General features: G+C 37.2%; 1 protein-coding gene across 7 annotated transcripts in view; it reads right to left on the reverse strand.

Annotated features, from left to right (window-relative positions):
• The window catches only part of TMCC1 (transmembrane and coiled-coil domain family 1), a 261826-nt gene that overhangs the window by 114803 nt on the left and 129719 nt on the right, over positions 1–17304 (reverse strand). The window contains exon 1 of one of the 7 annotated variants that reach the window (XM_077751627.1): positions 5792–5953. The exons of the other annotated variants lie outside the window; for them this stretch is intronic. Coding sequence (XP_077607753.1) covers positions 5792–5830 — 39 coding nt within the window. The 5' untranslated portion in view covers positions 5831–5953. Of the gene's footprint in view, positions 1–5791; positions 5954–17304 lie in introns of those variants that run through there. 7 annotated transcript variants of the gene reach the window in all.

A 17304-nucleotide genomic window follows, 5' to 3' on the forward strand; every position in this document is an offset into this window, starting at 1 on the left:
TTTTTTTAAAGCAACACACTTCCAAGGAGATTAACTGTCTTCTGTCAGTAGCACATTCCACTTTTCCAGATCTATAGTCTATAATTTACCATAGTTATTAAAATTTAAAGAGTTACCATACACCTATTTCTAAATCAGTTTCTCTATTTTAGCCTAATATTGCCAATATATTTGAATAGGAAAGCCATTTTCTACTCCTTACCTAACCCCACCACAACCATAATATACAGAACTGATCTTACTAAGGATCTCATTACATTAACAGAAGACAGGTTCAGTCTTCCTATTTTGGTCATGTAATTCATCAGAATGACCCTTCAATGCTGATGATATCACTACTTGATTTAAGTCTCCTAAAAGTGCATTAATGATTCACAGGAAGATATAGCATTTAACTGCTGGCTAAATAAAAATATCAACATATTTCCCAGTATGAAACCAGTTTATGTCTGAAGTTACGGAGATAAAATTAAATCAAATGGGCCTTAAACAAACAAAGAGGGATGTTGTGCACATTTCCATGACTTAAAAGCATCCATTCAGTACAGACTCCTTTGTCTATGTGTTTGAAGTTTTAAATTACATATAATACTACACTGTACCCATATAGTACTTAGCATTAAGTGGGTTCAAAATGCTTTTTATTTTTTTTAAATATTTTTTTTAATGTTTTATTTATTTCTGGGAGAGAGAGAGAGAGAGACAGCGTGAGCAGGGGAGGGTCAGAGAGAGAGGGAGTCACAGACTGAAACAGGCTCCAGGCTCTGAGCTGGCAGTCAGCACAGAGCCCGATGTGGGGCTCGAACCCACGAACCGCGAGATCATGACCTAAGCGAAAGTCAGACACTTAACCGACTAAGCCACCCAGGCGCCCCTCAAAATGCTTTTTAAAAAACTGTGGTAAAATCTATATAAAATTTACCACTTTAGCCTTCAAAATACTTTTTAAATGTTTGTTTATTTTTGAGAAAGAGTGTGCGTGGGTGCACAAGTGTGGAAGGGCCAGAGAAAGAGGGACACAGAGTCTGGGACACAGAGTCTGAAGCAGGCTTCAGGCTTCAAGCTGTCAATGCAGAGCCTGACGTGGGGCTTAAACCCACAAACCGCGAGATCATGACCTAAGACGAAGTAGGACACTCCACCAATTGAGCCACCCAGGAGCCCCAGCCTTCAAAATACTTTTAAAAGACCCTAATTAAGATGGAAATGAAAGATCGCTCTTCCTTTTATTGATAAGAATACATTCACAGAAAAATTATGTAAGTCATATATATTATCACCAAGTCATAAATCCAAATGAAATCAAATAGAACTACAAAAGAAACTACTTTAAAAAAAAAGTAAGTTTTTATTAAGAATTCAAATTAGCAAATACCTCCCTAAATCTTAAGTTTCTTACGCAGATACAAAACTGATATCAAATAATAGGACACTGCCAAATGTAGGAAAGGCAAGAATAGCATTTTTAGACAATAATATTTTCAAGTGCTCTACAAGTCTGGATTAAATAATTTCAACAAATCAATGGAAGAACAGGAGGGAAAAAACCCACATTAATCTCTTCATAGGCCAAACCAAGATATAATGGTATGATTTTTATCTTCTAAGTTTATCATATGAGAAATTTTAATATAGAAAGAGAAAGCACTCAAACCAAGTAGGAAATAAATGTGTTATGAACTGAAAGAGAATCAAGTCATTAATTTGCTGTTATTTTAGTTACCTTTGATCTGGAAAGTACATTCTGTGTTCGTATACCTGTCCTAAAGAACTTAAGCCTCCCATAAAAAATGTGAACCCCAAACTGAAGTAACTATTTAGATTCATATCTAGAAAAGTAAAGTCCATGTTATTATCTTAGAACAAACTGTACAGCATTTATCTTTCATTTTAGAAGGGTCAAGAAACATGTGAGCATATTTTCTTACATATTCATAAACAAACAGTGGAAGGATAAATAAGAAACTAGTCACCTAGGGTGGCAGGGATATTAAACCAGTCAAAAAGACACAGTTAAAAGCAATATCTCACAGGTAATTTTTAATTTTTGAACTTATGAAAATCATTACCATTCAAAAGTAAAATAAAAAGGGCCTGGGTGGCTCCATTGGGTTAATAAGTGTCCGACTCCAGCTCAGGTCATGATCTTGTGGTTCATGAGTTCGAGCCCGGCATCAGGCTTTGTGGTGACAGCTCAGAGCCTACAGCCTGCTNTAAAAAGGAAATTAAAAGGGCTTAAAACCATTTTTCAAAGCCTCCTCAGCTTTTATTATACCTTCTAAAATACTGAAGTTTCTGGAAAAACTGATTTAGCACAGAGCCCGATGCAGGGCTTGAGCTCACTAGATATGAGGCCAAGATCAACAGACTGCACCACCAGCTGCCCCTCTATTACTGATTTAAAAGATTGGGGAGCGGTGGTTAGAGTCAGAGTGACTTAAGACCTTCTGATTGTATAACTCCTCATATTTCATCTCTTCAACATTATTATAGAAACTCAGGAGTAACTTTTTCTTCATAACAGAAGTTTCTTAAAAGGCAGTACAGTTCAAAGGTTCACATAAATGCATGCAGTTAAGCTTCAAACTATATATAATATGCCTTTATTAAATAAACTATCTTATTCAAATCAATGTTTTTCTGGCTGAAGAAAAAAAAACTTCAATCGCAGGAAACACTTAGCAAGTTTATTAATTTAAATCTTATCAGATACTAATTTCAACTGCAGGGGAAAGAGCTGCTCTAAGGAAGTTACCCAAGTTACTTACTATACTGTTTTCTATAACCATGTATAAACATATGGAGAAACATCAGTGACCGTAACAGTTAGCTGACTAAAACACCAGAAGTTTAGGGAGACAGCTGGTGGGTGGAAACACAATCAGTTTGGAATTAGACCTAAATTTGAACCTGACTCCACCTCCTGCTGATTGGGCAAATGCTTTAGCTTCTCCAAACTGATTTCTTTAATGACAAAATAAAGTTGATATCACCTAACCTGAAGTTTCATGAGGAGAACTACATGGTAAATTCATACTGGCAGGTTCCAGACTATTTTGACTAGCTCATACAGAGGACTTAGGGCAAAAAGAAAAAGCTTTTCTTAGTATTTTTGAAGTCACATGTGAGAAAACTATGCAGAAAGAAAATAATATAGGGTGCCTGGGTGGCTCAGTTAAGCACTCAAACTTTTTATTTCAGCTCAGTTCATGATCTTGTGGTTTGTGAGTTTGAGCCCAGAGTCCAGCTCTGGGCTGACAGTGAGGAAGGAGCCTGCTTAGGATTCTCTCTCTGCCCCTCCCCCACTCTTGTTCTCTCAAAATAAATACACTTAGAAAATTATTTAGAAAAAAAGAAAATCTAAAGGGCAAAGAAAAGAGAACTTTTCTGGGAGTCAGGTAACTGAGATCTAGTCAAAAAGAATAAGAGAGCATCTCTTTTTAAAACTGAAGATTTTTACTTCATCTATTTCTTCGTTTATTTCTTCCTTTTACAAATTCAGATGCGAACATCAGTAGCCTAGAGGAATCATCCAGGGAAAATATCCAGTGTAAGTAAACATGGCTATCAAACTTAAGATAAAAAGAATCTAAATTAGATATTAGGTTTAAAATCACTATAAACATTTATAATTATTTTTTTCAAAAACTTTCCAACAGAATTTATAGATGATCACATGAGTACTTCTTTTTGTTAAAATAGGAAATTGCTTTTTAAAATATAAGATCATCTTAAGACAACTGTATACCTGTGGAAGATTACTTATTACTGGCAAAAATACTCGTTGCTAACATTGGCATCATATGAAATTGCCATTATTCAACTGTTTTTGACCTACAACAACGTAATTTCACTTTCAGTGTTCAATGTGTGCCAAAAATACCACACACTGGGTTAAGACAGGTCCTGTGATTGCAGGTAACATATGGGTATAGCTGAAAAGACAGAATAGAGGTACAGTGCCTTCACTGCAAGAACATTAATGACCTAACTATTCATTTGTCTTTCGTATTTCAGCACCCATATAGACTCAAATGATTAAGAATACTATTTTTCAATTCATTACTGAACATATATACTATATATTAAGGGCACGTGATAGAAAACAAATTTCCTTAGATTTGATCCTATCCATTTAGTGTGGGACCTAGAAACCACCTTAAAGTGGAGGGGAGGGGTGTTTAAAAAAAGGAAATAAAAGAGGTTACCTCTTTGAATGTTTTTTATATAACGTGCCTTTTATTTCTTCATGTTACAGAGAAGATGTGCCCCTGATTCTCCCCAAAAAGCATCTTTTCTATAAATCACAGTCAGGTATAAAGCATACAGTATATGGTACAGTGTGAGAAGAGTAAAGTTCAAAAAAGAACTGGGAGAGAAATATTAGTAGCAAAATACCTAGAATGAAATTATTCTCTAATTAGAAAATTATCACCTGGCTCTGAACTATTTCAGACACACTTGTGCAGAAAAATCACTGTCCTGAGAATCTCCACTTCTGCTTTTTAAATGTACTACAGATCTGGAAATACATAAACTAAAGGTTGTTCTAAGAAAAACAAAAAATGATTCTTTTTATTGCTTACAAGAAATCTGGAGGTTTCTTGGCCCACTACCCCCAACACACACACCTAGAACTAGAGGAAGAGAAGCAAGGGAAATTTATTTTACTACTCATAAAAAGTCCCTTGTTAGGCTTGACGATCCAAGAAAAGAGATGAAATTTGACATGTGGATGGACCCAAGAGCATTGCTCATTTCTGCCTGAATGCACACATTCTACACTGAGGTCACCTTTGAGGAACTAAAAGGTTTTCCCTTAAGATAATAACACATTTCAGGATTTAACAATTCTGACAAACAACTGAGAAAGTGAAGAATGACTACTGATTTACTATTTGTTTAAGCTTCTGTCTGTAGGGAATGAACTGTGACATAATTCAACCACTAACTGCTACATTTTCAAAACAGACTTAAGAACAGAATGATTTTTGAAATAAAGCTCAACTCTCAGCCCACCTCTTTCCAAACGAGTTTCTGCATTAGCTACGTAGAGAACTCGATGACTGGGTCAAGACAGGGCTGGCCGCAGCTAGGGCTGATTCAGAAAATCGGCAGTCCCTCTTCCAAGAGAGCTTTGTCTTTTTTTTTTTTTTTAAGTTTGATTTCCTTAGGTTAATAGGACTTTCCCCTCAAAACTGCACAAATGAAACCTGCTTTTTAAGCAGAACTCTGTAAAGATTTGATTTGTGAGCCTACTGGTTACTGCTTTGCACATACTCCTTCATTAAGTATGTGAGTTTCCTAACTGCTCATTTTAATATTTTCACACAGGCCTTGGCTTACTCAACTATTGTATGGAAGCTGTGTCCCTGGTTTTATACTAAATTTTGTACAAAAGCACGGATTCCACAGACCAATACAGTTTTTTCATCTTGGTCAACAAGCTGCTAGATTAATTGCTGATTAAAAATGCACTTTTTACCCACTATTCTCTTTCACGCACCCCCTCTTGGAAATTGTATCTCAGAAGCAAACTATAACTTCCTCCACATTCAGGGAGGCCCACTTTGGTTCTAGGAGAACCAAATCTGGAGTTGCCAGCGCAGTCAGTCTGAAACCTTTGTGTCTGTCAGAGGAAAGAACAAAAGGCAGCGCTTCCTCCCCTGCCCCTCCTCAGCTCTGGAGGAAGGCAGGCTTGACAGAACGCTTCTAGAGAAAAAGGAAATCCGCGCCGAATCTAGGGAGAGTTCCCCCTAGACAAACACACAAAGCTACCCAAGCTACCCACCTTGGATAGCTGCCTCCTGAGGCTAAAGCGTTGAACCATGGTCACCCTGAGTAATCTTCAGACAAAGCAATCCACGAAGGGAAGGGCTTTTTTAAATAACAGCTCCATGGAAAGGTCGGTGGCAAACCATTCTGAAGACTGTCACAGAAGTCCCAAGATTTTCCCTGGCAGTCTTAGCAAACTTGGAACCACTTCATTGTTCCATCGGGAGATACCGCAAAGCCTACATCGGAGAGGCGGGCGGGCCGGCGGCGGGGAGGGGCGGAATCCTGGAGCGGCTTCGCCCAGTGCCAAGCTCGCGAGCACTTCCTGTGAGTCAGCCGCGAGGGGTCCAGACAGAAGGACCACCCCTTCGCTCTCCACCAGATCTGTGGCCCAGGATGCCGCCGTGGTGCCACCTGAGACTCCGGCGGGGGCGCGGAGGGGGTGTGTGCCGACCCGATGTTCGGGTCCGTGTGGCGGGGAGGAGCGGAGCTCCGAGGTCAGGAAGCATCTGCCTCCAGCAGAAACCTGGCAGCNCCCTCCCGCCCTCCCGCCCTCCCAGTGGAGGAGGTCCCCTGCAAAGAGCGACACCCCCTTCTCAACCTCCACCTCAGGTGCTCTGCTGGGTGAAGCGGTGGGAATACAAGGAGGTGGCAAAAAGCCCCGGACTGTACCAGCTCCGGAGACTCCTCCCAGCCGGCTCAGCAGCTGCACGGCTTTGTCTAAAGTAATTGGCCGAGCCTTTCCTCTTATTCACAGGGAGGAGTCCCGCCTCGGGAAGGAATGTCAGGTGCAGAAAGGCATACTTCGTGGGTGACTTCAACTTCATTAGAGTGACTTCAACTTCCTTACCAAGTTAAACAAACTAAGGGTGCCTCCTAAGGTAACTGCATTCTCTCATTAGAACAATGTAATTTCAGAAATCTACACACATAGCAAAAGGAACAGCTCAGAGTGAACTAATGTAGGTAGAAGTATGAAAATGGCAATCCTGAGGGCAGATGCAAAGATAAAAAATATTTTGCTATGGTTTGCCAGTCTCTCCCTATTTATTTGATTCTGCTTCCAGATAACCAATGTAAGGATAAAGATTCATTTTAGTGAAAATTTCTGCTCCTCTCTGAATTATTACTCTTAAATTATTTTAAAAACAGACCAGAACAGAACTTGCTGGCATATACTAATGTTCCCTGCTCCAATGACTCTCAATTCTCTGTAAATGTGATTACATTTTATGCTACATATAGCCTTTGTTGTAATGAACCTACTTTGTGCAAGCCCTGTGTTAGGCATTTCACATCTATTATCCCACTGATTTCTCAAACAACCCAGTGCAATATGTATTAATATTCCAACTCTTCAGATAAGTAAAGCAGGAATATTCTCTCTAAAACCTCAGTATTATCATGAGGAAACCATACAGCGTTACTAATTTTTTTCCTTTGGGCAAGAAAAGTAAAAAATGAATTTGAAAAGACCGATCTTAATACAATGGTTATTCTCAACTATGCCCTTATCACAGACTACCAGTTTCCAATTATCACCAAATATAATGTACAATTTTTAAAACTTCACCTCAAATATCACACACATATTTCACAATATCTTAGGAAGAGAGAAAAGATGTACCAGATTCAAACAAGTAACAGGATGCCACAACTCCAAAAAAGTCACTCTAACCAAAAGGTATGTATAAAAACTATATTCCAAAAACCTTAAATGGAAAAGGGATGAACATATTTAAACTTTTTCTGAAAATCCAAAGCTAGGAAAATTTTGTGACCAAAAGCGAAGACTCCTTCGTATGTAAGGTTCAGAGTATGCAATTTAACCTAATATTTAAGCTGACTGAAATTTAAATACAAGTGGAAAGTAGGCTGATAGAAAACCTGAGTTTTGTGTGGGTTTTTTTGTTTTGTTCTTTTTTCAAATGGTGAGAGTACCAGTACCTCCATTTTTTCCTATACAGACTGAAACCAAGTACTCAAAACACTCCTGGGAACAAAGGAAGACCTAATAAGATACTGGTATGGAAATAATGAAGTTCCTTACAGAAAGACATACTGTCTCAAACATAAACATGAGGTATTTCTAGTAAAGTCAACTAGAATCACAGATAATTGCTAGAATGCAAAGAATTGGAAGATTCTTTTTAACCTGCATCTCCAAAAGAAAGAGGAAAAGTAATTAGAGAAAACTGTCATAAGTCTACACATCCAGGTACACAAAAAATATCAATCATGAATTGAACAGGATATAAATCCTCAAAGTTCCCAGATACACATAAAAAGACTTATAGACTAAAAGAATGGTGTCTTCATTCTGAGAGGAACTTATTTTTTGCCTATTAAAATAAAGATAAACCTCTAATTGTTCAAATGCAACAAGACCTGTTAAAAATCATTTGAGTGTATGATTGCAATCCAGTCCTTGATAAGACAACAAAACACTGAAAAGATCTTCAATAAACATAGCTGTTAAGGGGGAAATCTCTGAATATGATCTATTTTGAGGTGTCTGGCAGCACTTTAGATGAAAATAGTGGACCAACATCAAACGTTATGAAAAGATAAAAGATAAAATGTATGACCTAGAGAAAAATCAACAGCTCTGCAATAATTCTTTCATTACTCCAAGACCTGAATAAACAATGTAATTTTCAAGTCAAGTCAAGTAAGCTGTGATTGAAAATCCACATCTCCTATACTCTATGTGGAGACAGACAGAACTGTCCATGGGGTTCTTCATCTTTTTTGGATCACACACTTTTTGTGGATCTGTTAAAAGCTACGTACTCAGTCACTGGAATGACATACATGAAATTCATGAATGAACAGACACAGTGTTTTTGACACAATTCCAAAGGATCCATGGCATGGATTCCCCTAAAGCTTGTCCACACATCCCATTTTAAGAAGTCTTGTTTCCATCATAACTAAAAATGAGATGAACATCAATCACTAAGCAATCCTGTCTTCTACTTTTTCCATAGGTAAGTAGTTCTAAGATTTTGGAAACAGAAAAAAGTCTGCCTTTACATGTTGGCCCCAGCTCCCGTTACATTTTCCTTATGTGTTTGTCAAACACAAATCTACTTCAAAAGCCACAAACAGTCTTTATGAAATGGTATTTTATTTTAATTTTTATGATCTTCATAGAAAAACCAAGAAAAAGATTTTATTCTCCTTGTTTCATGTATCATATATAACCCACAATTATCTTACTATTACACTTTTACCTGCTGTAAATCTATAAACCTATTTATGTATGCTTGTTTTACCAAACTAGGACTACACTGTTTTCTGATTTGCTTTATTACCAAAAAAGAAATATTCCAAAACAATCAACAACCAAAAACATACAAATACTTGGATGAATACTAATAAAACTTAAATAATCATCCCAATTTAGCTGGTTTCTGTATTCAAAACACTTGTCCCTCCCTTTGCAGCAACTTCATTCTTAAAATTCTTTCTAAACTCATTTTTAGAATAAGTTGATATTAAAGTTGTATACTACTGAATACCATATAATACAAACTACACTTCTGCAGAGAAGTAAACTAAAGTTCAAAGAAGTTTTCAAATTTGACTCTAAATCACAGAGTTGGTATTAAGACTCAGAACTCAAAACCCAAATACAAATTTTACTACATTGCTTTTTTCCATCACATCATGCTTCCTATTTTTAATAAACTAAAACACATTAAAAACGAACACTACTTAAGATATCCATGCTGTAAACTTTTTTTAGAAACTGAATAATTATTCTATTTTAAAAATGTGAACCTTTACACTTTAAGTTGAATGAGTTTCCCTAAAGCCTGGCACAACTTAAGTAATATGCTTACAGTTCCTTTCCCTATATCCTTAGTGTCATTCTTATAATAGTGTTATATTAAATAAGTTATACTGGTCAAATATTATTGTGCGTTTTAACCAGCGTCCTGTGATAACCCAGCAGAAATAACAGTGCCAGCTACTAGTCAATAAAAATAAGCCTAAATTTAAGAGGCAAAATTTCATTATGCAACACCCTATCATTTCATAAAGCCCCCTTTACTCATGCACTAAACCAGTTATGACACCCTTTACTTTTATGGAGGTCCTAGCAAGGAAACAGAAAATCAATTGTCATAAATGTGGCAAGTGCTATAATAGCAAGAATAGTAATGACACAAGGAAGGAATGATGAACCTTTATGGGACAAAAAAAAGTCTTAAATCTGGAGTCTTTAAGGTTGGAGAGGAATTTTCCAATGGACAAAAAAGGAGAAGGGGCTTCCATGCAGCAAAAAAAAAAAAAAAAAAAAAAAAAAAACCCACAAGTTAACACAGAGGTGTGATTCAAGTGGTCAGTAAAACTTAGTTTTTCACATTAACAAGGCAACATGTTTTACCCTGGAGCATTCAGAACATTTTTTTGTTTGAGGAATGGGACTGTAGACTGTAACAAAATTAAGTCATTCCTCCTTTCTAAATTTCATGTTGGTTTACCATTTTTTTCTACAAATTACCCAAATGGGAATAGCCCATCATTAACAAATAATAATGTGATAGGTTCACTCTTTATGTAAGTTATGACTCTTAGTTACTGTCTGCATTTAAAGCAAGGAGGAAGGAAATCTATTTCCAAAAAATTCAGTAAATCATGCTGCCAGTTTTGGACTCACTGTGGCAATTCAACCCCATTAAATGATACAAGGTTTCTATCTTGCAAAAATAAATTTCATTTGGCAATCCCACATTTCATCTACACAGAACAGATTAAGTAACTTGTGTAGTTATTTATAAAAGCCCCAAGCCACTGCCATTATAAAGAACTCTGAAAGTGGTATAATTTACTAAGTAGTAAGAAGTTAAAAGATGTTGAAGATCAAAAAATTTGAATACCTCTTGTATTCAATTCCATTAACTAACTCATTTTGATGATTGATTTAAAGAGCAGCCAACCACATCAAAAAGTATTTTTATTTTGATGAACTGGGCATGGCTCTTTCAAAAATGCTAAATTAAGGCTGCCTCCTTTTCTATCAGCAATATTTTAGGGTTTGCATTTATTTCCTCCAAAAAAAAGTCGTGCCATGCATCACCTGCAGTAAATATATACAAGGGGAAGGGAGAGAAGGTAGGAGAGAAAGAGAGAGGAAAAGAGTTTATTATGCACCTAGCAAGTGCCAAACAACTAACAAGACTATTATTTACTACATTGCATAGAGCCCTCAGTAAGATTATATGTACAGAATAATTAAACACTACAAAAACAACTCCTCCAAACAGTTTACAAGGTGTTCCAACACCTTGTCTCCACACATCTCACACTACTTTCAACTTGGTAACTCCAAATCTCAGCTTAGAGGTCTACTCCTCTAGGAAAGCCTTCTCTATCAACCCTCACCAACCCTTTTATCTACCTCACCAACTGATTCCTTACTACATGTACAGTAGTCCTCCCTTATCTGTGGAAGATACTTCCAAGACCCCCCAGTGGATGCCTAAAACCATGGATACTACTGAATCCTATACATGCTATGTGTTTTCCTAAAGTACATACTTATGATAAAATTTAATGTATAAATTAGGCAGAGTTAGAAATTAACAGCAATAGGGGCATGTGGGTGGCTCAGTCAGTTCAGCATCTGACTCGTGATTTTGAGTCGTCACGATCTTAAGGTTTGTGAGATTGAGCCCTGCATGGGCTCTGTGCTGGTAGTATGGAGCCTGCTTAGGATTCTCTCTCCCTCTCTCTCTGCCCCTCCCCGAGTTGTGCTTTTTCTCTCTCTGTCACAAAAATAAATGGAAAAAAAAAAAAAACACCAGCAATAAAATAGATTATACTGTAATAAAAGTTATGTGAATGTGCACTCTTTCAAAATATCTTAACTGTACTCACCTTCTTTTTGTGATGATGTGAGATGATAAAATGTGTACATGATGAGATGAAGTGAAGTCAATGATGTAGGCATTGTAGCATATCATTAAGCTACTACTGACCTTCTGACCATAGAGCAGAAGGATCATCTGCTTCTGGGCTGCAGTAAAAAGCAAAGCCACGGATAAGGGGGACTGCTATATTATAATTTGTTCATCTGCATCTGCCCTATCAAAACATAAGTTTCTTAGGGGCAGAAAGGAGTCTTCTGGAACCTATTAGGTCCTTAGATATTTATTGAATAAATGGCTTTAAAATATAAGGCAGTGTTCAATGGCTCTATACAACTTCAAAAGTTTCCAAGACATTGTGGGTTTCCCTTGCTCTCCCTCAGCCATAATCTCCCATACCCACAAAACCCTGATCTTTTCACCTAATTAATTCTACTTACTCTTCTATTCCACTCTTGTAAGAATTAATTTTATTAACCATTTTTTGTCAATTATTTATCTCCCATTTATGAAAAACTTTTTTTTAATGTTTTATTTATTTCTGAGAGAGAGAGACACACACACACACACACAGCATAAGCAGGGGAGGGTCAGAGAGAGGGAGATACAGAATCTGAAGCAGGCTCCAGGCTCTGAGCTGTCAGCACAGAGCCCGATGTGGGGCTCAAACCGAGAACCGTGAGATCATGACCTGAGCCGAAGTCGGACGCTTAACTGACTGAGCCACCCAGGCACCCCATGAAAAACTTTATAATTTAGTATTTTCCAATAAAATATTTCCTGTGAAAATTCAGAAAATACAGTAAAATATAAAAAACATGAAAACTTTGTTCAAAATATCACCATACAGAAGTAACTACTACTAGTGTTTTGATGGATTTTCATCTGGGTTTTTTCTTTTCTTTTCTTTTCTTTTTTTAATTTTTTAATGTTTTATTTATTTCTAGGAGAGAGAGGGAGAGACAGCGTGAGCAGGGGAGGGTCAGAGAGAGAGGGAGTCACAGACTGAAGCAGGCTCCAGGCTCTGAGCTGGCAGTCAGCACAGAGCCCGACGCGGGGCTCGAACCCACGAACTGCGAGATCATGACCTAAGCGAAAGTCGGACGCTTAACCGACTAAGCCACCCAGGCGCCCCTCATCTGGGTTTTTTCTTGATCTTTAACTACGTAAGTAATTTATGAATGCGTAATTGTTGTAACCACTGTTATCCATTTATCCTTCCTTTACAATGAAGTTATATACTATTTACCCATTAAAAAAAAGTATGCTGTATTGGGGTGCCTAGGTCGTCCAGTCAGTTAAGCATCTGGTCATGATCTCATGGTTCATGAGACTGAGCCCTGCATTGGGCTTACGCTGACAGTGCAGAGCCTGCTTGAGAGTCTCTCTCTCCTCCTCTCTCTACCCTCTCCCCAGCCTTGTGCTCATGCACGCACACTCACTCTCTCTCTCAAAATAAATAAAAAACACTTTTTAAAAAGTATGCAGGGGGGCGCCTGGGTGGCTTAGTCGGTTAAGCGTCCGACTTTCGCTTAGGTCATGATCTCACGGTTCGTGGGTTTGAGCCCCGCATCGGGCTCTGTGCTGACTGCCAGCTCGGAGCCTGGAGCCTGTTTCAGTCTGTGACTCCCTCTCTCTCTGACCCTCCCCTGCTCATGCTATCTCTCTCTCTCTCCTAGAAATAAATAAAACATTTAAAAAAATTTAAAAAAAAGTATGCAGTATTATCTTCAGGTTAGCATGATTTCTTAACTAATATCACAGTATACATATTATTTAAAACTACCTTTGCTATAGTCTGAATGCTTGTGTCCTCTCAAAATTTATATGTTGAAATCTTAAAGCCCAATGTGATATTAAGAGGTGAGGCCTCTGGGAAGTATAACACTCACTGGGTGGGATTAATGCTCTTGTAAAAGAGATCCCATAGAGCTCCTTAGCCCGTGCCAACATGTGAGGACACGACGAAGAGTCTACAACCTGGGAGAGGGTCCTCATGTTGTGCTGGCACCCTGATCTCAGACTTCCAGCCTCCAGAACTGTGAGAAATAAAATTCTATTGTTTATAAACTACCTAGTCTGGTATTTTTTTCAAAGTACCCTAAACAAACTAAAATATCAGCTTTTAAAAGTTCAACAATTTACTCAGAAAATTTTGTTGGAATATATGGATCTCCACTATTGCTATATAATATTTCATAGTAGGGACAAAACAGTTTAGTTTATTATTCTCTTTTTACTGATGACCATTTAGAATATTTTTCATTTTTACTAGTACAAACAATACCTCCTATACATGCCTACTTCTGAACATGTGGTATTTTTTCTCCAAGACAGATACTAAGATATGATCCTACCCATTTAAGGTCCAGCCCAAACTCTACAGAAGCCAACCCTGTCTACTTTAGTTCACCATCATTTACGCTTCTGCATCTGCAGAACTCACAGCAATAGTTCTTACACCTCTGTATTTGCTACTTACATCCTATACTGTAATTTTGTTTTTTAAGCATTAAGCATAGGATTACATCTTATACATTCTGTATGCCAACTCTATAGTATCTTAGAGTAAACAATAAATACTTGTGGAGTGCCCTAAAAACCTTAAAAGAAACCATAATCTTATCTGGTAGGATAGATATATAACTGTTCCATTACCTTATTTCTTTATTTCAATATAAAAGATCACATACAAACTTTAATGTTAAAATGAAATATTACTGCTTTAGCCCTCATTTTCTCCATTTGTAGACCTCACAAAGGAGAAAAACAAATGCCTTACTCATGTCCAAAATACTGCAACTCCCTTTTAATTTCATGTCTTATGAAGAGAACTATTATATGGCAGAATTTATATTTCAAAAAGTGATACGAGGGAGAAAGATATCAACAGATTGGCAGACTAGGTAGATATAGGCCTTCCTTCTCCCATAAAGGCACTGAGTTAACAATACATGGAATAAAATACTGTTATGAAAACTCAAGAAAATGGGTGAAAGCTATGGCACCCATACACGGTAACATGATAAACAAGACATGATAACAGTGTAATGTGTAGGAGAACCTGTAGTGTTTGGTGCACCCATTCATCCTACTTCCCCTGCACAGCACAGTGTGGAAGACCCACAAAGAAACCCCCCATTGCCAAGGTTTTTCCTTCAGGAACACAAACAAAACAGACTAAATGTCCTACATTCTGGTTTGCCTGAGGGCTGCCTGAAGGACCCGGTTCTGTCTTGCCTGACTCAAAGCACTGCAATGATTGGAACCATAGTTGGATGATGCTACAAATAACAGGTAAGCAGCATCTTAGATTTACATTTCTGCAGGTAAATGCCAGGATGGGTTAAGATCACAAAAGGTTTGGGAAGTCCTAGAACCTCCAATCAGGCTAATTAGTGAAGATATTCCTATGCAGAAACCCAGTACACAAAGACTGGGATAGATGGTTGTTTTTCAAATGTCCAAATCTCAGCACAAAACACACACACACACACACACACACACACACACACACACACACACACACAAAGAAACAGGGGAACTTGTCCTAATTAAAAGAACAAAATAAAACTCCAGAAACAGACCTTAAAGACCTACTTAAAGAACACATTATCTGTAAGGTACCAGACCAAAAATTTTAAATAAGTCATAAAAATGCTCAATGAACTGCAAGAGAACAGAAACAACTAAAAGAAAACAGGAAAATGAGAATATCAGCAGAGACAGAAACTATAAAAAGAAAAATTCTGGAGCTGTAAAGTACAAGCAACTAAATGGGAAGTTTCACTAGAAGGGCTCAACATCAGCACTGAACAGGCAGAAAAATTGGTGAACTTGAAGGCAGGTCATCTGAAATCAAAGTCAGAAGAGCAATAAGAATGAAGAAAAATGAACAGAACCTAAGGAACTTATGACAGGGAAACTATCAAGCTGACCAAGCTTTGTATTATGGGAATGTCACGGATAGGAGAGAAAAGAAAGGAACAGAGAGCTTATTTGAAGAAAAAGTAGCTGATAACTTCCTAAATCTGAAGAAAGAAATAGACTTTCATATTAAAGTAGCTTCAAAAGGCTCCAACTAGGATAACTCCAAAGAAAACTACACTGAGACACATTTTAATCAAATTTTCTAAAGTCAAAGACAAAGAGATCTTAAAAGCAGCAAAAGCAATTGAATTCATCACATACAAGGAAGCTTCCATAAGATTCTAAGATTTCTCAGCAGACACTATACAGGCCAGATGGAATGAAACGATTATTCAAAGTGCTTAACGAAAAAAAATTTCAACCAAGTATATTGTATCAAGCAAAAATGTGTTTGTTTTTTAAAGGAAGGGTAAGTTAAGGCTTTCCCAAATAGGGGTGCATGGGTAGCTTAGTCGGTTAAGTGACTGACTTTTGAATTTGGCTCAGGTCATGACCTTGTGGTTCAAGAGTTTGGGCCCCATGTCCTTTTCTTCTGTCCATTTCTTCTGTCTGCAATGACAGTGCAGAGTCAGCTTGGCTCTCTCTCTGCCCCTCCCCCAACTTGTGCTTTCTCTCTCTCTCAAAATAAATAAACTTAAAAAAAAAAAAGACTTTCCCAAATAAACTATAGCTGAGAGACTAAACTAATAAACTAAAGCTGGGGAATTAAAATGATGAACTGAAGCTAGTTTGTTGCAATTAGATCTGTTGTACAAGATATGCCAGAGGAAGTCCTTCAAGTTGAAATGGAAGGACAGTAGACAGCAACATAAAACTGCATAAAAATATAATGGTCTCTGGTAAAGGTAAATACATGAATATAGTAACATGTACATTCTAATTTTGGTGCATAGAATTTTAATGACAAAAACATAAAAAGTACATAAGTCTATGTTAATGGGTATACAATATGTAAATATGTAATCTGTGACATTAATAACATGAAGTAGAGGGTGGTGGTGTAGAGTTTCTGTATATGATTTAAATTAATAGTTTAAAAAGCAATGCTATCACTTTAAGATGTGTTATGTAATTGTAACGATCACCACACAGAAAGTACGTACAGATTATAAACTAAAGGAAATAAGAAGGATATCAAAACATTATCACTACAGAAGTCCCTCTTTGTAAGTTCTGCCTTCTGGGGTTTCAGTTACCTGTGGTCAACTGCAGTACAGAAGCAGATGATCCTCCCTCTGAGGTCAGAAGATCAACAGTAGCTTAATGCTATGTCTCAATCCTTTCCACCTCACTTCATCTCATCAGAGAGGCATTTTATTATCTCACATTAGCATGAGGCATTATATTATCTCACATTAGCAAGTGTGAGAGTACAGTAACAATAAAGACTTTTTGAAAGAAAGGCACCATATTCACACAACTTTTATTATATATATTACTATAATTGTTCTACTTTATTATTGTTGTTGTTAATCTCTTATTGTGCCTAATTTACAAATTAGTTTTTATCATGTGTATTTATGTATAGGAAAAAACATAGTATATATAGGGTTCAGTATTATGCACAGTATCAGGCATCTACCAGGGGTCTTGAAATGTACCCTCCATGGATTAAGAGGTGGGGGAGACTACTTACAAAAAATAAACAAAACACAAAGGAAAGCAGTGAGAGAGAAAGGGAGAGACAACAAAAGCTCTAAGATATACAAAAAACAATTAA

The sequence above is a fragment of the Crocuta crocuta genome, unplaced genomic scaffold (assembly GCF_008692635.1).
Source record: "Crocuta crocuta isolate KB4526 unplaced genomic scaffold, BGI_CrCroc_1.0 scaffold69-1, whole genome shotgun sequence".
NCBI classification, from domain to species: domain Eukaryota; kingdom Metazoa; phylum Chordata; class Mammalia; order Carnivora; family Hyaenidae; genus Crocuta; species Crocuta crocuta.